Source organism: Necator americanus, chromosome III, assembly GCF_031761385.1.
Source record: "Necator americanus strain Aroian chromosome III, whole genome shotgun sequence".
In the NCBI taxonomy this organism is placed as follows: Eukaryota; Metazoa; Nematoda; class Chromadorea; order Rhabditida; family Ancylostomatidae; genus Necator; species Necator americanus.
In genome coordinates this window covers 14,852,497-14,877,020 of record NC_087373.1, presented here as the reverse complement: position 1 = coordinate 14,877,020, position 24,524 = coordinate 14,852,497, and the positions used below count along the sequence as shown (strand labels likewise).

The window sequence follows — 24,524 nt, the reverse complement described above, 5'->3', positions numbered from 1 at the left end:
CTTATAGCTGCGGTTTGGAGGAGAAGTGTGCGATGACGAATGTAAAACGGAAGAAAAAAAAGCAGGGTTGAGAGGATCGATAACTGAATTTCTTGTTTTTTTTTGCCGTTGCGAACTTGATCATTCGAACTCAGTTAACGTGAGATTACATTAAAAGAAGCATACATTGAATCTTCAATGAAACCTTTCATGAAGCCAAAAACAGCAGAACTTTCATGAGGTTAGAACAGCAGAATATGAGGAATCTTAGTCCTGAACATTAACACGAGCACAAAACAAGTGCATTTGCCAGCTAGTTTACTGTACTTGCTCTGTACCTCTCACGAGCTTGTTCTAAATTACGTTGCTCAGACAATGCATTGATTTTTGTTCTATTTTTTCTCAATTTGTAGGCACTAAAATGAATTTTGGCTATTCTGAACATCTGAACCACTGAAAATCCAGCAAGGATTATTTACAATTTTTCAAACTGGGAGTATTTTTGTAGTTTTTGAACATTTCCAAGGAAATTATTGCGCTCGCTACTGCGTCGGGGTCGCACTGTTGGCTGAAATTAAGGGCCGTATTGTTCGTGAGCTGTGTGCCGCCGGTCTCAACAATAATATCTGATTATCCGCCGAACCCACACTGAACAAATGCCCCCTAACAAAGAAGCTCAAAGAAATCCATGCATCCTCTTTTTTAGCGGATTTATATCACCATCCAGTAGTTTAGGTCTAATAAACGTTGCATTACTTGGATGAATTTAGCATCTCACATTAATGGAATGGAATCTGGATTTTTTTCTTGGAAGGAGGGCGGATTTACACATTGTGTTAAGAGATTCGAATCTAGTATCCCATATTTTGCGGAAATTAACCCAATTTTGTTAAATAATGAACTAATTTCTTTTTTCTTTCTTTCATTTTACCTTTCCCAACCAGGAGCTGAAGCCTACTAGTTTCCGTTTCATTTTTGCCTCCTAAAATTCCTACAGTAACTAAATATCAGATTCAAGTAGTTTAGAAGTTTTCTTTTTTATGGGCATTTGATCTAATAAATGACTATTATGTAACTTCGCGAAAAGATAAAGAGATGAAAAACGAAGCAATTTCGTAAAAGATGGATCACATTAATTATACTCTATGCGCTCTTTAAATCGAAATCATCGGTGGAAATAGCAAAAATCTGCAGTTTATCTTCATTTTGATTGATATTGATTGATATAGCATAGTGGTAAGCATAGGTATAGCATAGAGTCTCACTGCGTCCTCAGGATTGATGGGTCGGAACCGCAGAAGAAGAAAAGAGTCTTTTATTCCTACGAAGTCGATAAGTTGATAACGGACTTGTCCTGGAGAATGATGACATTGACTTAGTGTATATAGTTGTGAAATTCTCTGCGATTCTAAATTGAAGCCGGAGGTGTAGGCGCTTCCCGAAGCAAATAAACAAACGCCAAGGACTTTGCCTTTTATTTAACAAATCCACATGGTTACTACATAAGTCGGTATGTTTATCCTACGTGCTGTAGATTCCCAATCAGTTGGAGTCCGGACTTGGGGCAGCGTATCATGAAATTGACGTAGTCTGGAGACTTTATGAAGAATGTAGAGAATTAGGATGTAATTGTAATTTGTGTAATTAGGATGTAATTAATGTAAAGATTTAAATTGCCAATACGAGCGCAGTCCCGCCCAATTTCCCCTAATCGTTCTAAAAAACGGTATTAGGCAGCTTCGTTCCTTCGAGACACGCGCCGAGTTCCCGAGCGCGCGGTCGAAAATCAATAAGGTCTCCTCACCAGCCTATACAAGCAAAGTAACAGGTAGACTGCTGAGAGAACCGGAGAGAGTTCTAACTTGTCCTGTAGGAAAAAAACACCGTTCCCACGCCGTTCTTTAGGACGATAAGGGGAATGGAACGCGACCACGCTCATATTCACCTCGAACTCTATACTTTTCGTGAGATTTTCGCACTATGTCAGTTTCGTGATGTTCTGCCATTGAAATGCGACGCTGTAGTCAAAGTTTGCACTTTATATAATGAAACGTTCAAAAAATGATTTCGATTCTATCTCCCTGAATGCATTTTGTGTACACATCCGATTAGTTTTTCATTGACTTTGAAATTAATTCGATTTTGGATGGAACTACCTTCAACGCCTCATCTCCTGCCAACTAAATGTTTACCTTCGCTGCTCTGCGATCGTTACGAACACTTTCCCACCTTCCACGGTCTTATCTTGAGTGTTTTCGGATTAGCTCACATTACGATCACTTTTTAGATCACAGAAAAATCAGAAGGGTTTGTATGTTAGGCTTTGACTGATCGATTAATTGATTAGCTAGGCTTAGAATATACGATTCCGCACTTACTAAAACACATTTTCACTGCATCTATTAGTTCTTACGATAAGACATCGATTTCTCACTTAGTTTCTGTCCTTCTGGAGGTGAAATTACATTACTACATAGGTAAACTTTTTCAGATATTATGTCATCTGACATCCTCATTCGGCTCTCTACGCTGGAAACTCAACTGGTGCATACAAATGAGAAGGTAATTTGATTACAGCAGTTGAATCGTTGAACTACTTGTCGTATTCGCACTTCCCTAAAAAATTCTATCGTTTCACGATTTAGGATTTTAATTCGTATGATCTATATAGGGCCAAAGTTCATGTTATTGTGTGAGAGTTTGTTTTTAAGGTGAAAATGCGTGAGCATGTGATTGAACAATTGGAGGAAGAAATTCAAGCGAAGGAACGGCTAATCTACGAACAAGGCCATCTAATCCACATTTTGGAGAGTGAAAACAAATTCGACGAGGTGAAGTGACGTTTGTTTTGTATCCGAACGTAGAACACTTGAACGTACGAGGCAGGAAACGTGAAGTCGGTAAGGAAAAGCTCACGAAGAAATACGAACAGATGAAAAAATCTTAAAACGAAGATCCGTATAGCCGTAATTAAAATGAGCCGAACGACGCCAACTGCGTTTTGATGTGACACGAACGGTGGACGTGCACCTGGCGGATTTTCTGGAGATTGATTACCGAGTGTGGTTCCAGCTAATTTTTATCGCCTGCGGGCAGCTCGCCGCGCTCATAACCTGTAGCTGAGACGTTGTGGAGCTCTGAGATATGTAGGATCTTGTGGCATGCCTGGCCACTGTGAATCCAGATCTATCCATCAGAAAGGCCCTATTCTTGAATTTCCGCCTTTTTTAGATACCATCCCTCAGTCTCTTCCTAACTCTCTGAGTACGTATTTGAACTGAGTGTCAAAAGTAGTTGCTTTCGATAAGTGGACAGTACTTTAAACCATGTTTATTGATAAAAAAATAAATAATAAGTAAGTATTAATATATAAATAATAGATAATTTTATACCATAAATTTCATATTGTTAAGCTCTCACAAACATTCTTTTCTATTTAGCATCATTTAACAGTTTCTGCCTAACTGCCTACCAATCTGTTTGAGAAAATCAAAAGTACTGCTGGAAATAATTTTGGAAATTCTAAATTCAAGATTCTTACTCCGAGTTTTTTTACACTGCACAATTTTTACTACAATTTTCTGTTTTATTTCACTTCTTTCTCATACTCTGTTATTTTTTTCTGTCCAAGAAGGAGTCTAAGAATAAATAACATTTTATGAGTGCATTTATCTTTCAATAAAGTTCAACACCGTCAAATAACAACATTGAATCTTCAAAAAGTACGATTTTAGACGAGCACGGAGCTGAGTATACTGAAAAGATTCAGTTTTGCACAGCCACAGCCAGGAGCGTTCGTGCCGCATAGTGGTGTAGTGGGCTGATCGACTTGCAATTATAGGCACAGATATCAAGTTCATCTATTTTTCACTACGACTTCAGACCTCTAAAAGTGTTGAATGAGAAAGAAAATAATCGTGTAAAACGTACGTATGATTTTTCACGTTTTCTGATCCACAATCTCAAATTAGAAATGTCCACGAATAATTTGACACCATTTGTGTGAACAGCATAAAAATAACTATTTTATTTTTGTAGTTGCTTTCGAACATCACATATGCTTTTTCAACTTTTGATTCTATAGTTTTATGTTTATTGGGCAAAATGTCATTCTGGACAAAGTCCTTATTGCACTTTCTCATCATAGTTTGCTGTATTGTGCTTCTCGCTTTCTTTGAGCCATCATTTTTTCATTTTATTTTAGTTGTTTTTTTCCGGAGTTTATCTAACGATAAATTTTTGACCAACTTTCATTTCCCCCGCTCTTTTCTCTTCGAATGAATTCGGCTACACCTGTAACTCTCCGAAGTCAGATGTGTTCGTTAGTTGTGTCAAGGATTGAATGGGCAGATGGTACTCGCATTATGCGCTAGCTGTCCAACATAACGTTCTGCTGTTCTTTTTGTTAGCAGCAGCCCTGAAATGATGCGGAGGAAATTCTCACGGAACACAGCTATACAGACTATTACACTGAGTAGGGTGTATGCTAGTTATCTTCCAGAACTCTTTCTTCCTCTTCTCCATGCTGTTCGAATAACTTGGAATTACTTCCAGGATAGAAGACGATTCTCCATATGAACTATGTCAATAATTTATTTATTTATTTATTCACAAACACCAATGGTGCACCAGAAAAGAAAGATAAAAAAGTAGAACGCACTTTGTCTGAGTCAGAGAATCTCACGAACAAAAAAAAATTACAAACTTAATGGAAAACGGTCTTTATCTTTCGCTAGAACCGCACCTTCCGCAGTTGATTTTCAACTGCTGACTTCGTACAAACTGCGCTTCGGCTAGGTTTTTAGCCTCTTTCGCGCGGATTATAAATTTCGCAGAGCACCATTTTGAAGTAACATCAATTTTTTCCTGATATTCTGATGATGATCGGTAGTTGAGTTCATCTTCCTTCACGGATTGGAGAATTTCGAACATCTGTAGGTGGTTAGAAAATCCTAGAAGTTGTCCGAAAATAGATTTTTGGATAATGTGCATGAATAATTGGTAACGTTCGATTTTGGAAGTAGCAAATAGCTCCCTTCCCCTCCTCATTTCATTTCGTATCTTCTCAAATTTGACAGTTGCATTTTTCACCCTTCAAAGCAAAATTTTTGCCTCTTTTTCACCTTGTGACACTTTTAAAAACTTTTCAAGACTTTTAGCCTAAAATTAGCCACCTTCGTTAGAACTTGGGACACTTTCACAGTTCCATTGCAGTATCTGAAGTTTCTTACTCATTACTTCTCGTTACATTTACTTAAGAAAAATTCAAAATAGAACTCTTCCATCGTAAGACTTCAAATTATGCCTCAGAGTTTTTTTTTTGTTTTGAGACAGATTTTTCCGAAGACTTTTCCAGCTAAAATTTTTCACTTCTTAATTTTTATGTTACCACTACTAACTGGAGCTTACCATGGCAGTTTATCGACGTTCTGTCTTGCATGGATTTTCTTGTATAGTTTTACAGTGTAACGTAAGTGAATGGAGATTTACGAAGAGGATTTCAGAAGCATAAAAGCTGATTCTTTTTGTGTTGCGCAAACTCCGCAAAAAAAGGGATGAGCGCTGAGCAGCGCTAAGATTCCAAGAAATAGAAATGTACTTGAAAGAGAACATTCAGATGTCTTACACTGTAGCGTCACTTCATTTTTGCAGTTTTCTGATTCAGTTTACACTATCTCTTGCTTAGTTTTACACTTTCTCATGTATTCACGTTGCTTTTCGTTACGTTACTTTCACCTCCAGGGACCCTGAATTTAAGCAAAAAACACTGTTGCTTTATGTTTTCAACCATGTGAAGCTTTGTACGCCAAGTCTAACATAATTCCATTCAAGCTTGATAATAAAGAAAGAAAAATGTTAGATGTTCTTACATTACGTTGCTAGATTCTGTTCTTTTTTTTAAATCAAATTCAAAGATTTAGGTCGTGCTTTTTTTCTTGAATGTATTGCTCACTCCTTTTTTTTAAAAGCAAGATGATTGTTTGGGAGAAAACGAAAAAGAGACGGATCTTTTCCTGATGTTTTCGTTTTTCTTGTACTTCTCATTTCTAAAAAAGGGTAAATTTAGTATAAATAATCTTTTCTATAATCTCTATATTTAGAAAACTTCGAGTTGCCCTCTGATTTGACAAATTTTCTAACATTTCTGACTCAACATAATATAGAAAAAATGTTGATTATAATGAAATTTTCTCTTGCCTAGGAGGATTCTAAAAGTTATTCATAATTATTCTTTCAGTTTCATTTCAGTTTCATTTCTCGGTGTACAGATGTTATACCCGCCTTTGAACAGTAACGCTTGGAAGAGAATTCTTAGAATTTTGTCATAGAAAAAGGATAATTGTTTTCAAACACCTGCCTTAATTCATATGCGTGTGTTTTTTTCGGAGATATGCATAGGATCGCTTTTTGGGTGTTTTTTCTTCCATGCAGCTGTACTTCAGTAACAGCTATCAATGAAAAATACGCGAAAAGTGTTAAATCTTGCTGTTAGCAGAGGAGAATGAACTATTTCCATGTCCTCTTTTCTTGACTCCCTTGGATTTACGTTTTTTTCTTACATTAACTAGGTTTTGGTTTAAAAAATTGAATTAAAGTGGTTGAAGAAATTCCCAAGAACTTTGGTTGTCGCACTATTTCAAAAAAATGTTTTTAAATAAAGATTGTGTAGTAAAGGGTTGCAGTGACTTTGACGAATTTGATTGATGTGCAAAGTTTTCCGCAGAGACGTGCATTTAATTTGCATTCGGCTTTGAGCATGACGGACCATTTTGTTTTTGTTCCCATTCGTAAGTGGTAGCTAACCTTACAAATAACCTGTGCTCAACTTTTGCGGGGGATTTTTAAGCGTGTTCTGTCCTCCGTAACCCCACCGCCAAAATTTGTGACATCTCTTGATTCCCCTAGGTAATAAGCTACTATTTTTCCGACTAAGGTTATATTTCTGATTTCCCTGCAGATTTAGTTCAGGAACAATCAAAACTTCCATTTAATATCTGTCACTCTTCATTTGTTGTACGATTTAGCCCAAGAACCTTGTCGTTAGTCTTTTGCTTCCTAATCTTAGTTTTCTTCTTGTAGCAGGCCATCATGCAAAGGGACTACGGAGGCGGAGGTCAACGGCAACGTGTTCCGAGTGACAAGGTTGGCCGGGCACTTTTTCTGCTATATTGAATACATACACTGTATTTACAAAAAAATACTGATCAGACATTGAGAACACCACATGCGTTGGTGCCGTGGATATGTCTACTTTCTACCTAAACACGTCAAAAATTCTGATGTAAAGGAAAATTAAGCAAAGGCATATATCAACTAAATTATATATGCCATTTTTCAGTCTACATTAATGTGTAGTACGTAACAAATCGTAAAAACATCTATTGAAACTTTAATATTGTGCATTTATCCCATTTAATTATGTTACGTAGTGCGAAAATTGCCGTCTCTGGAAAATTTGTAGAAAAAAAGCAGAAATTTATCTTAAAGAAAAAGAAAACATGTGGAATTGTAGAGTACTAGTCGTAGTTTTATTTGAATCGTACGTATGTCACACATTAAATATATATGGTAAATGTAAATGTATAATATTGTAAAATTGTGCATGAAAAAAAATTTTAAATTAAATAAATTAAATTTTAATTATGAGTAAAGTTCTATGTCAACAAATTAAATTATAACGTTATGTTTTATGTGAATTTTCCCAGTTCAAGTTTTACCTATTGTTTTTTTTTCTACTGGTCAAGCTTGAGAAAGTAGAATTTCAATGAGTTATCAGCTCTAATAAGAATAAGTTCTCCAGGAAATTTGCTATGCAATAAGCGTATCCGATCAAAACCTTTTCCCCTAAAAAACTTTTTTATTAGTGTTGTACTCAGAAGTTTTAAAATAATTCAATCGATATGTGATCATTTCAGGATTCGGTTAACAGTGACAGCGAAATAACGATAATCGACCGTTTCGCTTCATCGAGCTCTCCTTGTCATTCGAATTCGAACTATAGCGATCAATGTGATCGATTACGGGAACGTCTGGAGCAGGTAATTTTTCCGTCTCTACTTGCCTTTGTTCAATTCCTTGTTCGAAAAATTTCTCTGTCATGTACTATTTTTTGCATTATTTTATATTAACACAATTAAAAGTTTGAGGTCTTTTTTAAAATGAAGATCATATCTTAGAACTTTAGGAGGGCACAGTAATTTATAACTAAATGAAAAATAGTAATGAATTAAGTAACAACAATGGTCGCTTTCTTGGTCATACAATATGCATGATATGCGCTGCAACACCGATCAGGATTCAGTACATGGAAATAATTTCAGGCGCTGATTGAACGCGAGAAGTTGGAGCTACAGAACGAACAACTGTTGAAGCAATGGGAAGAAGCACTCGAATATGTCACGACGGTAGCTATTAGACTCTAAAAGCTTGTTTTTTTGTGCTTTATGTCAGCAGCTTGGTCCCCAGGAATTATTTTTGTTATGGTGGTTTCAAATTCAGTTTGCTTGGCGCCGCATGCCATTGGGGCGAAGGCGCCTACCACCGGGCACTTTTCATGGTAATATGTTGATACTGAAAAACATGCATGCGATAGTCGGACCCGGTGCTTTGGCCTCCCGCACTTTTGGGCGGTTGGGCAAAGGATCCTCATCAATTGAGTTGCCCCCATGAGTTAGACCCTGTTCACCTGGGAAGGGTCCCTCTCTATCGCACCTCTGACGAAAAATTTATTTCTTTAAAGGATAAAAGGATAAGGTTCCTGGCGTTAATCAACCCGCTTGGGATGCGCCCCCACGTTCACTTCAATTCAGAATCGTTTGAGGTTCACGAACGTGTAACTGGCCTATGCAACGACTTGCGGTGGCCAGCCGATGTGTCAAGTCAGTGTTTTTATCCCCCCAGACATGTCTGGTACCAATTTATCGACCCCGGAGAGATGAAAGGCTTGGTGAGCACTAGGGCGGATTCGAACCTCCGATCGATCGTGTAGAGAGCGGGACCTCTAACCGCTACGCCACACCCACCCTTTATTTGTTTATCCGTATCTATTTGATTATCTTTTTCTTCTTTTCTTTCAGTTTAGAGAACTCTGTCTCAAGTAGTGTAAGGGAAACTTAGGGGAAATAATCATAATGGTTGAAGCATCAATCAAATGCACACATTAGCGTACGAAACGGCACGTTTTCCTGATGTGAACATAGGTATGGGGAAAGATGTCAGCCGTTAGGAAATCTGTAGAAGTACGCCTCACTGAATCATGTACGCACGGGCGAAGACTTCACGGCTGTCGCACTGATATTATCTGTTCGTATGCCCCCATCACTGACAGGCGGCCCGGTTTTTCGTGAGCCACCTTGTGCAAGTTAAAAGCATCACCACGGATTTCAGGTGGCCTTTGCGTATACGGGGTCGTAGATGATGGACAGGAGGTTGATTCCGTCCATTTCTTCCTAATTGCCGTAAAAAACGCACCGTAAGATGCGGCGCGTCCACAAGGCTGGCGCGCTCCAATCGAACTCGTTGTCGGAAACAGCGTCCCGGAGCCACGCCCACACGCCGCATCCGTGTGCGCAGGGCTCAAAAACCAATGAAACTTCTACAACGTGCTATTTAAGTAAAACCACTGGACAGACAGCTGAGGGACCCGGGCAAGAATGGCGCGTTCTAACCCACCTTGAAAGAACAAACGCCATTCTTACGCCGCTTTTCTCATGATGATTACGGAAAGATGAGCGCAGCCACGCTGACCTCTAACATCCACAACCTGAACCCTACTCTTTTGCAGTGGTTTTTGCACCGCGTCAAAATCGTAATACACTGTCTATAAATAATTGAACTTTTGGAATCACCGAGATTCATATTGTGAGGGGTTCGTTTATTTGCTTATAGGGTTATTCAAGTTATGGTACAGTAGAACAAATCAGAATCCCTGATTTACTATGAAAACCGTAAAATGTATGAAGAATTTTGCAATGGCCTTCACAGATGCATGAGACACTTTTGTTTAGATAGCGCTAGATTCAAATCTACGAAACGACGTTGAAGATCGATAATTTTTCTTATTGTCTAATTTCTGCAGCCTTTTCTAGTATGTACCGGATCGGTGGTTACGTTCCCACGCGGAATTCTTTTCCTTGAACAGTTGCAATAGGTTTCCAACGAACTAAGTGAACGCCTCTAAGCTTCACCTTCCTCCTTCCTTATATACAGCGCTACCTGTATATGAGTAGATCAAACTTATATTGAAGTGCGAACATAAACAACATGAAGCCAAAAGATACAAAAGATAACATGATGGGGATATTTTCTATCAATTACTCTTGCTCAATCAATTATTACATCACCACTCGATTTTTCGACACCTTTATTTCAATGCGGTGCCTTTATTTCAATTGCTGACGGTGATCAAGAATAATCTGCCTAACTCCAATACCAACTAGGATGCTATTTCATTAGTCTTTTTATTTGAATCAGAGAAAAAGTATAGCTTTCAGGTCCAAAAGCAGCTGCAAGAAGAAATTCGAAGAAATACCGAGTTGAAAAACGCACAAATGGAGGTGGAGAAAAGTCGGCACGATTCGATCACCATCTCAAGAACCACGCTGAATTTCATCATGTTCATAGCTCTGTTTATCGCCTTCTATTTGTATCGGATCTAGGGATCGCCCCATCATCCGTTCTACAAGCCATCAAAGTGCCTGTGTAAATATTAATGTGAGAGAACCTCCTGAGTTTGGGAGGTGTACGTGAACATGGGTGGAATCCCTTAGGCGTGAAACGTTTTGTCACGAAGACCTTACGGCAACGAGGAGGAGGTAGTTCCAGATTTCGAAGTACAGCGGTTGTTGTGGATGAGGAAATATCTTGACAACTGTCACGATATCCACAACCCTTGAAAGGACTGCGAATAAGTTCTCAAGGATCACACAACTGCTGCGTGCAAAAGTTAACCACGGTTAACCGTTATCGGGAACCCTATCCACATATTGTTTAATCACGCTTAATAGGCAATTTAGGTGCAATCGGATGACCTCATTGTTTCTTTTACTACACTTTAATACAAGAGGTTGCGATATATTGTCGGGTTTCGTTTTTTTTTCACTTTAGAGTATAGTCAACACAAATTAAAGGGGTATTTGCACTGTCATTGTGGCCTTAAAGAAAAACGAGGTCGCTTCATTTTCTCTGTGTCTTTGATCACTTCTATTTCTATAGGATTTCCTCAATAAATATTTACTCTTTGCAGTGATCACAAACCTATCAGTCAGAAAAGAGCGCTGCGCTCAACCTAATTAAATAGTCCGGCGGTATGAGGTCGCTAAACTGTGTTGAGCGATGTGAATTAAAGTTAAAAAGGATAAAGTTTCTGGCGTTAATCAATCCGCTTGGGACGCGCCCCCACATTCACTTCAATTTAGAATCGTTTGAGGTTTACGAACGTGTATCTGGCCTATACAGTGACTTGCGGTGGCTAGCCGATATATCAAGTCTGTGTTTTTTATCCTTCCAGACAAGTCTGGCACCAACTCATCGACTCCGGAGAGATGAAAGGCTTGGTGAGCACTAGGGCGGATTCGAACCTCCGATCGATCGTGCAGGAAGCGGAACCTCTAACCGCTACACTACACCCATCCCGATGTGAATTAGACTTGCAAAAACCATAGAATTCACACAGATTGCTTGCTTTGAATCCCATCACAATTCATTCAAATTTATTTGATTTATTTTAATTATTTAATTTATGTATAGAATGGATTCGTTGAAGTTGAAACTTGAGATGAGTTGATACCGATAATTCTGCGCTATTGCACCGTTGCAAAACCATGTAAAGCATTCCAATGAAGAATTTTTCTGGAATTGAGATGGTACCTGCCACTCCCCACCTTTATACCATGGTGGTGCCAATAAATGACTTAGAAGACTTCTCCTTGAGACAAGGAAATCATTACAGTGATGATTTTCCCTAATTTTATGCTGATATTCGTGATATGATTTTCAAGATCTGCCCTATATCATCTTTTTTACACTATTCTCCGTTGCAAAAGTGGATACGGCACATTTTTTACCTTCGCCGTTCTGCTGCTTTAGTAGTCTTTTAGTTTTAATCGATGTTTCGACTAAACTAAAGGGAACGTCAGCCCATAAATAAAGTTTCACGAAAACCTCGTTGGGAAGACAAGAAAACATAAATCCAGTTCAGGATGCCGAACTTTCAAAAGGAGAGGACTTGGTGATTGATGTGTCCACTTCTTGATTTCCCGACTTTTGAAATTTTAAAGTGTCATCCCATGCTTCAAAAATATCCTTTATAATAAATAATTCCAAATGCGCGGAAAGAAACTTGCCTATCTTTCATCATTCGCTATCATTGTGCATAACAGGTGCTCAAATTTCCCGAAAAATAACCGATTAAACGTGGCGTCGTTACAAGCGATGTAATAATATGACGCAGAAGAAGAAAAGTGCAAAAACGAAAAAAGGAGAGGATGGGCTTCTTGCTTGAGCTTTGTCACACGTTGCATTCCATCTCTAGTACATCCTTACTTCATTCCTATTTACTGAACTTCTTTTGAACCCCTTTTGAATACTGATGATAGTAGACGACAGTTTATAAGGGTCCCAAGATAGAAAATGTAGTGTCTATCTGTCAGTAGGCCAAAATAAGAAGTCAAGCCTGTAGGCTGGATTGAGAGATTTGTTTCAACGAGTTCCAATCATGAGGGAAAGTTGAGCGTTACTCCTGTAATCGTTCCGCGTAATGATTTGTGTATTACGTACTGAGATTTCTTACGTGAAGTCTGAATCAATTCACCAGAAATATGAGTGTTGTTTAGGATATTTTTCTCTGCAGCAAAACGAACTCCCGACCAGTAGCAGTACGGGAGACGTCACCTCATATAGGTAAACAGTAGGTCGGGGGGCCGTATCAGCGAACAACTTGGATTGAGGTCACTACGAGTCCTTGTTGAGATGATATTAAGACTAACTAACATAAGGACAGGATCCCATGAAATTGACAATGTTTGGTTCTCTTCACGAGCTGCATAGGAAGAATTAAGCGTGATCACACTCGTACTCACCGTGATCTACACATCTAACACTATCTTTTCGTAGAGAGATCCCATGGTCGGGTCAAAACGACATGAATCACGAGTGTAGTTGCGGTGCAATCTGCGTACGCGCTCGAAACGGCGCGGTAGAGGCAGCAGTTGGGGCCGAGTTGGGACCGTCGCAAACTGTAGCAATTGGTGGTGCCAGCAAAGGTTTCACCACGCTCCCAGCCGCTATGCCCCACCGTAGCGCCTTGAGCGCCGCAATTGCATACGTGCTTCATGTCGTTTCGACCCAACTATAACATCGTCAACTTTGTGGTATTGATTGAAAGATCAAAACCGTTCCTGGCTCTTGGGAAGTGAGGAGAAGATGTGTGCTGACCACGTTCTGGATACATTCTGATCAATTTAAATGACTTTTAGAACTTCGTCTTTAACCCCTATTTCGGGACAGATTACTTCCGACCTTAAAATATTCCTGCACTTCACCTCTGCGGAGTAATCGGAGACGATCTTCAATTGAAAGTCATTATCTTACGTCACTTTGTTGTGATGCCAAGAAATATTCTAGGAATGTTCATCCTCGACTATAACCCATCAACAATCCCACTCATTTTTCCTTATCAATGTATCCAGGGAAACTGTGCGAACGTAGTGCTAACTTATCAGGTAGTAATTACGTAGGCGTTTAATTATCGTTTAATTATTGAAAAAACTTGTCGTGAAGATAAGGCAACGAAAAACACACATTATCGCTTAATTATCAGCGTAAAGAAAGGAATTTGTCGATCACCACACCCATGAATCCAGCGTTTTTAACCATTAACAACCTTGTTTTCGAATTTTCAGAAATGAATCAAGGTGAAAGCTAGCAAGAACCAACATTTCCAACCAATTCATTAACACGTTCGCAGTTCCAGCTTGCACTCTCCACAGCTAAAACTCAAAAACCGCATTTTAGCTTTTAATAATTTTTCCTGTAAGGGTGAGAGATGGCTGCAAACTCATATTTAATGAGGTTGAAAAAGGTCCAGCTTTCAAATCCAGTTTGAGAAAAGTTGACTTTTCCCAAGCATTGGATGTAGCAATGTAATTTTTCCGATAGAGCGATTTATCTCCATCATTTTCGGTCGAGTTCTTCCCTTATTTCACTTTCGTCTAAAGTTCGAGAATTCCCTTCCAACTGCTCCCGTAGCGAGTCGTAGAATGTGAGTCTCATCCTCACTGTGTTTGCGGTCCTTGATATCCACAACTCCAGGCATCACCGGTACCACTATCGTTTCAGTAATTCTTTCTACTCTTTCCTTTCTCCTCTTCTTTCCCTCTTGTCCTATTGCAATACTGCAACAGCTCAAACCCAATCTCAACTTCGCTCCCGTTTAACCATTAAATTTGCATTATATTGGTAGTCAATCGTTTATGGATAATCAAAAGTGGTGAACCCAGAGTAGATCCCCCAAATTCTCTTCATTCAGAGTCCCAGAGAATTCTTTCGTCTGGGTCAAGTTGTCAACCGAACAATCGTTGCAGTCATCCTTAAGGTGTCCAGAATATGGGAAAAGGATTTTGTATGAGAAGTCCTTCACCGTTCGCAGTAGAAGAGTAGCCTCATCGTCCACCATATCGGGAAGCCTAACACATTTGGGTTTATGGTTTTCTATAACTGATATTTGTTTTTTGTGCTTATGTTCGCGACTTTGTTTGCGAGTAATTGTGACTTTTTGTCCACAAAAGATATTCAGAAGTGCTTACCGACTAAATATAAAAGTTCTCTTTGAGTGTCAATGATAAAGGATGAAGTGTCTGGCGTTAATCAATCCGCTCGGGATCCGCCACCACGTTCATTTCAATTCAGAATCATTTGAGGCCCCTAAGTTCGCGCTGTCAGATCTCCTGCGCTTCGACTTCAGTTCGAGATCGTTTGAGGTTTATGAACGCGCGTGCAGTTTTACAGTAACCGGCGAGGAGAGTCGAGCGTGCCAAGTTGGTGTTTTCATCCCCGCAGACAAGTATGGTACCAATTCATCAACCATGGGGGGATGAATGGCTTGGTTGGGACTGGGGCGGATTCCAACCATCGATAGATCGTGCATTTACAGTCGAACATCTTACTGACTGCGGTGCATCCGTGTATTTGAATAAATCAATAAATAAATAAATAAATAAATAAAAATATTTTGGAATGCATAAGTAGCGGCGTACGTGACTATACACTATAGAAAACCTTAGTAAGGTACAAAACTATATTGGCAATGGCGTATCTTCGGTCATCATTTACCAAGTTTAGATTTTGTAAAAGAAAGTCAAATATTTCAAACTGGATTATTTACCTACTGGGAATTTGCCACTTTATTCTTTTACCCACTAACGTGGAAAAGCATGAGGTGGTCTTCATGCTTCAATTTTAGAGAGGATAAGCGTGGGCGTTGGTGACACTTACGTTATCGTTACTACTCAGTTCAGATTGACCTTCTTTGATTCATTCATATATAGTTACACCCTGTTCCCCACAGCAATATCATCGTAGAACGTAGTTATGTGTTACGACAACATTAATCGTAATTTTTATCGTATGACGTAATTATCGCCGCATCACTGATACAAAATTTGCAAAAAAAAGAGGATTATTTTTTATATATTTATTTAAAACTTACTGTGTTGCTGGATTTAGCTCACCACATCACCGACGCCGACGAGAATCTTGACAGACTCAGAGATTGTAGAGCAGGATTTGGAAAATCAGAATTATATAAGTTTTTGACTTCTTTCGGGAGCTCTCTCAGTCATACAGCGTCTCTACCATAAAACATTTTTCCAACGCTTCACCGTTCTGAACTTCAGAATCTATTGAATCAGAAAACCACAGGCGTATTTTGTGTCTTCCAGTATTTTTCCTGTGGCTTCTTGCCGGGAACGCTGCGGATTCAGTCATTGATTTTGGAAAAAATCAAATTGCTGAAACAAATTACTGACGTTACTGGATGTTCTTAGAGTCAAAATTTTATTTGCAATGTCATCTGTGATTTGTTCTACCTCCGACTATCCGTCTCCGATACTGCAGGGAAGCTGGATTCTTCTCGTTCTTTTGCGTTTACTTTTTTGTGATTCATTGTTTTTTGCCGTTACTTTTCAATAAGCAATGAGGGCATCTTGAGCCATGTGGCATCAAAAACTGGATAGCCATTCCAGATTACTTTTTTGCTTTCTCCTAAAAGCATCAGTTAACGGAAAAAACGACGAAAGGCTTTACATAACAATCAAAAATTTTATAACTTTGTTTTACTAATTTCTACCAAGAAATTAATTTCGCTCGCATTTTGTTGGGAAAGTCATTTTTTGTTTTTTTTTTTTAATAAAAACATTTTTAAAATAAAAACATAGAGATTTTTATATTCGAACTCGTTTGGATATGCAGTGAAAAACATATGAAAGCTGATACATGGATCAAAACTATGCAATACACTACATACTATAGTTCACAGCACCCAATAAACTTTTTTTCACATCACAATCTTTTCCCTTTTTCCCTTTTTCGAAACTCTTTCCATTGTGCATGATCTCATTGAAATTTACTTCAACTTTAATACTTACTAAATACTAAACTACTACTAAGCTTACTTACAAATACTAAATTTACTTTAACTTACTTTACTTTAATTTACTTTTCTCAATTTGAAATTGCTCTTTATGTACTTGCTTCTTCTTTATATTATACTATCTTTATTTCTTGAATTCGAAGGTGTTTTTTTCGACATTAGTTACTCTGATTGGAACGGAAAGAAACCTTCATTTTCCATCCAATACTGCATGTTTCCACATACGCACTCACAGATTCTATGCCGGACTGAAGTTCAGCTACCAGCTCATCCAAAGATCAAGTTAATTTGTCTGGAGTACTGTAAAGATCCGCTCTGTCAAGTGACGGAATCCCGGATTTTAGCGCTCGTCTCCTCTACACGTACAAGCCACTTCAAATCCCACTCCAGATCTCGTCTTAGCAAGATTAGAGGACATCGTTACTAGGACATCGAGAAGATTATTGGCATACGTAGTTACCCTCCTCTGTCCTGTTTTCTAAACATTAACCGTTTCCAGATATACGATTTTATAAAAGTCTGGAACGTTTATCTATTTTTGAGTGACAAAATGAACAATATAATGAACAATTAATAAATATTTACATAAATGTAATTATGTAGTGATGAACACAGTAATAAAATAATAATAAAATTACTTACTGTAAAATTATTATTATTGAATTATTCGATGCTAGATAGAAAATTCAGCAGATATGTAGTCACCTCTGTCACCTTTGGCCTCATTTAGTTCTTAACATTTCTTATTCTTTCGAAGAAAAGCTTTTTCTTCGAGCGTTTACTTTTTAAACCTACGTCTATACCATTCTTTCATGCCTACGTTCACATCAGCGAGCTCTTTATTTGAACCTTCATTTCTACAAAAATAATGAGACTAATTCAAGACATATTTCAGTGGAGTGCCCTCTCAACAAGGAACTATGTAGTACAAATGTATTTTCATATCTCTACAAAAACAGATATTTAAAAATTACTTGATAACAGTTACACGGATAAGCAGCGGTTGCTTTTTTTATATGATTATATGTGCGTCGTATCAATTTTATGGAGACCTTACGGAATTTTTATGTGAAAAAACGTGTAAAAAACCACCATTTTTTATACAAGGTATTCTAGAACATGGAGTATGAAGTATTTTAAGACGAATAAAACCTGCCGAAATCTAAATCGCCATCGCTAGTGGCGATGAGATACGGCAGCAAATCAAATCTCAAATCCAGGCCAGTAATGGATGAGAATTCATAATATCTTCTCTATATCGATGGTTTTTTGTGTCTGTTCCCCGGTCTCTGATCCCATTGTAACGCTGTTTGGTTTTCGACCTCTGTTATATGCTCTGACGTACAAAACTTTAGCAATCTTTTTTCTCTTCGACCTTTCGTTCCGATATTCCTTTTCTTCGGATCAACTCTACGGCAGATTATCGAGAGTAATGTACGAAATGCATATCCATGTGAAAAAAATGAAAAGTTACGGAAATATAATTTCCAATTTCAAATTTAAAGGAAATAGCAGGGACTAAAGTATAACAATCTTTCATTTTTTGTATTGCTTGCATCATTTTAGCTCTCTATTATTGCTCTTTTACCATGCTACGTACATTCTTTCAAAAAAATTTTGTTTTAGAACCGGATGAAAAGCAAAAACCTGCTCTAAATGTATGAAAGTAAACTTTCAAAACCATTTCCACAGGTGCAAAGAAGGAAAAAATGAAACGGTATTCTTGACAAATCGAAATCCAAATCTTCTTTGTGTAGATTCGCACTTTTTTAATCGGAATTGGATTTCTCACATCACTTTCTACTACAGGTACCAAATTTCAGTAAACATGGTAAAAATGGAGCGAAAGCTCAAGTAGGGGAAATTTCTACTTTTTTTCTTCCCTCCGACATTGTATGTGAAAAAGGGACTCGAGAAGACAAAAGCAAGAAATTTCGCGCTGAATATCAAACTTCTTTTCTCTGACCGCTTTTCCTTCTCACCATAATTTGTCAGCTTCCATATTTAAAGGCATCACCCCACGAATCTGAGGTGGTACGGATTTCAGGTGGAGTATTCGTATACGGGATCGTAGACTATGGAGAGGGGAGTGATTCCGTCCATTTCTTCCTAACTGCGGTAAAAAAACGGCCCGGAAGATACGGCTTCGGGCGTTCTAGCACGCTATTTTCTACAACGACTTCGATAGGAGCGCGCAACGTTTTTTACGGCAATTAGGAACAAATAGACGGAATCACCCCCTCTCTATAATCTACTATCCCGTATAAGAATACTCCGCCTGAAATCTGAGCCGCCTCAGATTTTTGCTGTGATGCCTTTAAGACGCTGACAACATAACGAAAACATCTTCCACTTCCGCTCATACGTACTCAAATGCATAAGACATATGGTGGGGTCGAAACTACATGAAGCACGATAGTGGTCGTGGTGGATCGCTTGCTGGCACCACCCTTCGCAGCAGTTCGCGGCGGTCCCACCTCGATTCCAGCCGTTTCCTCCGCCGCGCCGCCGCGAACGCAGCCGCTGACGCAACTGCACCGTGCTTCATATCGTTTTGACCCGACTCTATCCATGCATAGCATTGTCGTCAAAGCATTAACGATCTATGTGTTGTATAGAATCGCTACTGCAAAAACAAACAACATGATATTTCCACCAACGACATTTTCATTGTTCTTCAGCTTCATAAAAAGCCCCTTGGAACTTTTTTCGTAGAGAATTTTGAAAGAGATTCTTGATGTGCTTTGCTTCGTGAAGAAGTAGAAAACAGCGTTGGTTATGGCTGTCGACCTCTAAACAGCCGTAAAAGCACAATCTCCACATCTCAGTCGCTGTAAATATGTGAATCACTGCTTTTCCGTTCGATGCATTCATTGATGAAAACACAAACATGCAAACAACAGAAAAAGAACGTGAAAGAAATCCAAAACGCATATTATTCTGCAGTAATGAGGTCTAAAACACAAACGAACCAAACAACAAAATTGAAAGTTCACACGGAATGGAAATGAGATATCAACCAAATCCTTAGTTCAAGAATTTCATTCAAATGTCTTGAAAAATTGCTCTACGAGATGAGAAAGAAGAAAGAAGAAAGATGATGAGAAAGAAACTTCTATAGGCTGTATTTTGTTGAAGATCTAGTAAAAATCGGGTGGGGCGGGTGTAGCGCAGTCGGTTAGAGGTTCCGCCACTCGTTCGAATCCGCCCTAGTGCTCACCAAACCTTTAATCCCTCCGGGGTCGACTAATTGGAACCAGAACTGCTCGAGAAGATAAAAACATTGATTTGGCACGCTCGCCGGTTACTGTAGAGGTGCACGCGCGTTCGCAAACCTCAAACGATTCTAAATTGAAATGAACGTGGTGGCGGATCCCCAGCGGATTGGTTAACGCCAGACACTTTATTCTTTATCCTTTACACTCAAAGAGAACTTTTATACTTAATCGGTAAGCACCTCTGAACATCTTTGTGGACAAAAAGTCACAATTACTCGCAAGCAGCTGATCGTTTCGAGTGCGATTTCTCCATGTACACGAAAAAACCAGTCTTTACAGTTTTTCCACCCACAGAAAACAGTAAAAAGTAAGTCAAATATCACTACAATTAAAGTACATACGTACTTTTTCCATGGTCTTTGTGTATTTTAAATACTGTTGTTACTCCAAGTGTATTTGTCTAAGTGCGCAGCGCCAGGTCTGTTCAGGATATAAAAGTGTACATAATCTTCGGCGTTTTTTGCGAACACAGCGAACTTCTACTGGTTCTAAGTCAATTCCTTTGTAATTTAGTTTTGTAGATCACTTTACTTTACCAAATATGTCAATTTTTAGAACTAGATTACTGATGATGTTCATTTATAGTTCGATCGTTGTGCTCGCTTCATTCAACTTGCGCTCGTCAGTTAGCGCTCTTCTCCTCAAGGCTTATGTTCAACTATGTGTTGATAAGCTGTCTTTTTTGTAGATAGGGTCCTGTATCCTGTGTCTTGCCGTAGGACCGAGATAGCGCGACGGACGGACGCTATCAGCGTTTAAACACATTACTTTACGCCTTGGCGAAGTGCCGTTGTCGGCCGCACATTGTCCGCCCTCTTCCACCAACAATTTATGCTCACCTCTTATCGCTTTTTTATGTTTCGTGTAGGTGAAGTCGTCAATCTTCTCTTCACAGACGACTCCATGATTGAAAAGACGTGGGCTGACTCCTCCCCTTTTTCGGGAATATTAAATAATGCACATGAAAACTGCTGGATTATCTTTTGTCGATCATCTTGCTGTTGATTCCATGAGAAATATAATTTTTTAATTAAAGAATCATAATGATCCTCTAAGAAAAAAGAACGGCTTTCAACTTTCATTACTGCTCTTCTCTTAAAATACAGTAGTTTACTGTAACTATAATGTCACTCCAGTACCGCGTCCAGGAACTTCGCTAAGTAGTGATCGTACTTTACCTGAACATAGTCCCCCTCTGATGTGTTCAATCGGATGAGCGCAACGCATCTGCCGCAACGCACGCTTTCTGCTGTACATTACGCACTCTCTCTTCCCTCTGTCATGCTCCAATCGAAGATCCATAACGCTCACCAGGTTCAACTCGTTCAGCGCCGAATATTATTATTAATATTATTATTAATATTTATATTATTATTGTTATTATTATTTTAATATTTTGTATTAATATATATTTCATTATATTCTATTATATTTATTAATATTTTGTTAAATGTGCTTATTGTATTACTATAATTTCCCTTGTTTTCCAAAAAACAAAATCACAGATCGAAATCGAGCACCTTCACATTTTTTTTGCACTTTTCTTTCTTACTCAAATAAGAGTGTGATAGTCACTTTAAGTGGAATCAATATTTTATTTGCTCATAGACTTTCACTTTCATTCTATATTGTTGTTGTTTATGATTGTTTTTGTTAGTTTGTTGTGGTTTCGCTTCGTATTTTGAAAGCATGTGGTATGTATATAACTTGTTTTGATCTCAAAGTGTCTTTCCGTCGCATTACTTTCTTTTTTTTCGTTTGTGGTGCCTGCCTTTCTCACTTCCTCAAATGCCTCAACAAAGAAAAAACTCTGAAATTTCCTGGAAGATCAGTACTTCGATAATGTCCGACTATATCATCGAACGTTCCCTACAGGATTACGAATGCTGTTCCTATTTATTCGAAAACTCCTACGAGGAAGATAAATTAACCTTACTAGTGAAATAAATAAGAAAAAATAATTTTTAACAAAGTAGAAGGGAAAATATCTTGTAAAAATCTTGTAAAAACGAAAATAGGAATTAATGAAGACTCAGTGCTTTGGCGTAATTAGAGCAAGAATAAAGGAAGTTGCTCTGTCCCTTTTTTCTCTGCAATTCATACTTTGCATTCCAGTTCGTCCTGCAGTGAATCACTTATGAATTCCTTAAATGTTCTAAGCACAGAACAAAGGCTGAAAGGAGAACGAAGTCGACAAAAGTGAGAACAGAAGCAAAGGAACTCCAGAGCAGAAAACAATACTGACGTGTTCTAAGTTTCAACTCAAAGAATATTCAACAAGATCACAAATGTGGCCTTCGTGCTTGATCTTTTGGGGACGGCGTTGGTATTTCTGACCTCCTTTCCTTTTTTGTTGTTCAAAAATGAGTGCTTGCATGCATTGCACACTCGGGATGCAACGACTCTTGCCAATAGTATCACCTTTAAAGACATCACTTCACGAATCTGAGGTGGTACGGATTTCAAGTGGAGTATTCTTATAAGGGATAGGAGATTATGAAGAGGAGGGTGATTCCGTCCATTTTTTTCCTAATTGCCGTAAAAAACGGCCCGGAAGATACGGCTTCAGGCGTTCTTGCGCACTATTTTCTACAGGGAGCTTGACTGGAGCGCGCCAACCTTGGGCAAGCGCCGCATCTTCCGGACCGTTTTTTTTACGGTAACTAGGAAGAAATGGACGGGATCACGCCCCTCTCCATAGTCTGGGATCCTGTATACGAATACTCCACCTGAAATCTGCACCACCTCAGATTCGTAGGGTGATGCCTTTAAATCGTTGTACACCCACTAATCAAAAACATGTGGGCGCCTTCCTAGAATTATCGGAACCAGCTCGCTAGTTCAAGAACGGCATGCAGTTAATGCGTAGCATTATCTGTAAACATTTCTCTGTGTAGAATTCTGCTACCAACTAGCCTGTATGACGTGCTTTCAAGTTCATTTTAACAAAAACTGCTTTTGCTGCTATGTATGAGTTTGTTTGTTTTTTTTTTCTCAAGGCGTCATTGATGCTTGTCGTATTTCTTTTATTTTGTATTCCTCTGAAACTACATTTTCTACTAGACGTTTAATACCAAATTAATTTGAAAAAATCAAATATATAATATATAATATAAATATATAAGTGTAAATATAATATAAAAACCAAATAAATCAAATACCAAGAAAAATTTTATTCTCATTTCCACACAAATATAAATCGTTTTATCGTTTTCCTTTTACTAGGCGCACATGGTTTGATCTGTTGTTCCATATAGAAAAGTACGAAACAAAAACTTTCCAGATGTGGAAATTTTGGTCTCATATTTGGACAAGCACTGACAAAGTGAAGATTTAAACCACTTAGGGAAATTTCAAGTAGGAAAAAATGCCATTCATTCAAATGTCAATCCATTCTTTATTATTTGAAATCTCCATTTTTTCCTTTCGCACGAAGTTTTAGCATTTTTTTTTTTCGAATAAAGTTTATAGTTTCTAGTTACGGCTAGGAAAATAAAGGGAGTTCGATGTTCCATGCAGATGGCATACACGCGAGAAAGTAACATGTGTGCTCTGGAACACAATTTGATAGAATTTTCCAGTGAGCATGAGAAACTGACTGACACCAAGTGCAAGGCGTACATAGATAGATTCACTAGTTTCATAGTTTTTTGTTTTGTTATCTTATAAAACTCTATGTATTTGTTTTATGTAAGATCTTAAAATATATTACGTATTTCATTATTCTTTACCGACTGCGCTGCACCCGCCTCTTGGTGCATTATTGATAAACTGTGTTATATCATGAAATCATTCATTACCTGTTCCCGTCGAAATTAGAGTACATCTCGAAGTACACCTCCTGCTTCTCATAAATTTTCCATTCATAATCGGAGTTTAAATGAAGTAGTGTCGTTATGAATGGAACAAAATTGCTTCACGACCTCAAATCTTTGAAATCCAGCGAAACGAGAATATTTCAAGGTTCTTTTTTGTATCAAATATCAATAGATACTAGTTGGTGAACCGCGGGTATTCTACGGAAAATTTCTTCACGAAAACATAGGTGTATCGGTGGGAAACTAATCCGGAAATGATTACTTATTTTTGAATCGATCGATTATGAATTCTCCTACGAAATTTGTAAATTGATGAGTGAATAATGAGAGTTTGAATCTAAAGTAAAAATTGTTCTGGAAAGTGAAAGATGTGTCGAGGAGCTCAGCAGGTTTCTCTCATCCGACTACTTACTACATCACTTTTTCATTGCACCTTTCCTTCCGGATCCACGCTTCGCACTTTCGCAGCGGTCATAAGGCGACTTTATCAATAGAGGACCACTGATCTTGCACCTTATCGACGTGCTACCGCTGATGTTATCGTATCGATGTTTTCAGCTTTCTCTGCGTTCCACTAATGTACCATCGTAAAAGTGCAAGAAGAAACCGCAAAGAACCTTAAAGAAGCGCTCAAGCAAAGATCATTTTTTGTTTTCAGAAACCTTTGTATTCTTTTTTTTTGTTGTTTTCTGATTTCTAAGTGGTGTTTTTTCACATGGGGTCATCGATGGACCTATCCTCCGTTTAAGAGAATAATTTTCGCTTGACGTTCCCCATCCTTCTATTCCAAGGTCGTCGTTG

At 38.3% G+C, this 24,524-nt stretch overlaps 1 protein-coding gene across 2 annotated transcripts in view; it reads left to right on the top strand.

Annotated features, from left to right (window-relative positions):
• Window positions 1-11,642, top strand: part of RB195_009619 (uncharacterized protein) — a gene marked incomplete at both ends in the record, with an annotated part of 42,650 nt that extends 31,008 nt beyond the window's left edge. The window contains 7 exons of one of the 2 annotated variants that reach the window (XM_064190248.1): window positions 2,471-2,541; window positions 2,691-2,810; window positions 7,060-7,122; window positions 7,896-8,018; window positions 8,301-8,384; window positions 10,473-10,594; window positions 11,489-11,642. In XM_064190248.1, coding sequence (XP_064047830.1) covers window positions 2,471-2,541; window positions 2,691-2,810; window positions 7,060-7,122; window positions 7,896-8,018; window positions 8,301-8,384; window positions 10,473-10,594; window positions 11,489-11,642 — 737 coding nt within the window. Of the gene's footprint in view, window positions 1-2,470; window positions 2,542-2,690; window positions 2,811-7,059; window positions 7,123-7,895; window positions 8,019-8,300; window positions 8,385-10,472; window positions 10,638-11,488 lie in introns of those variants that run through there. The other variant, XM_064190247.1, reaches the window with a different exon arrangement.
• Window positions 11,643-24,524: the final 12,882 nt, after the last annotated feature.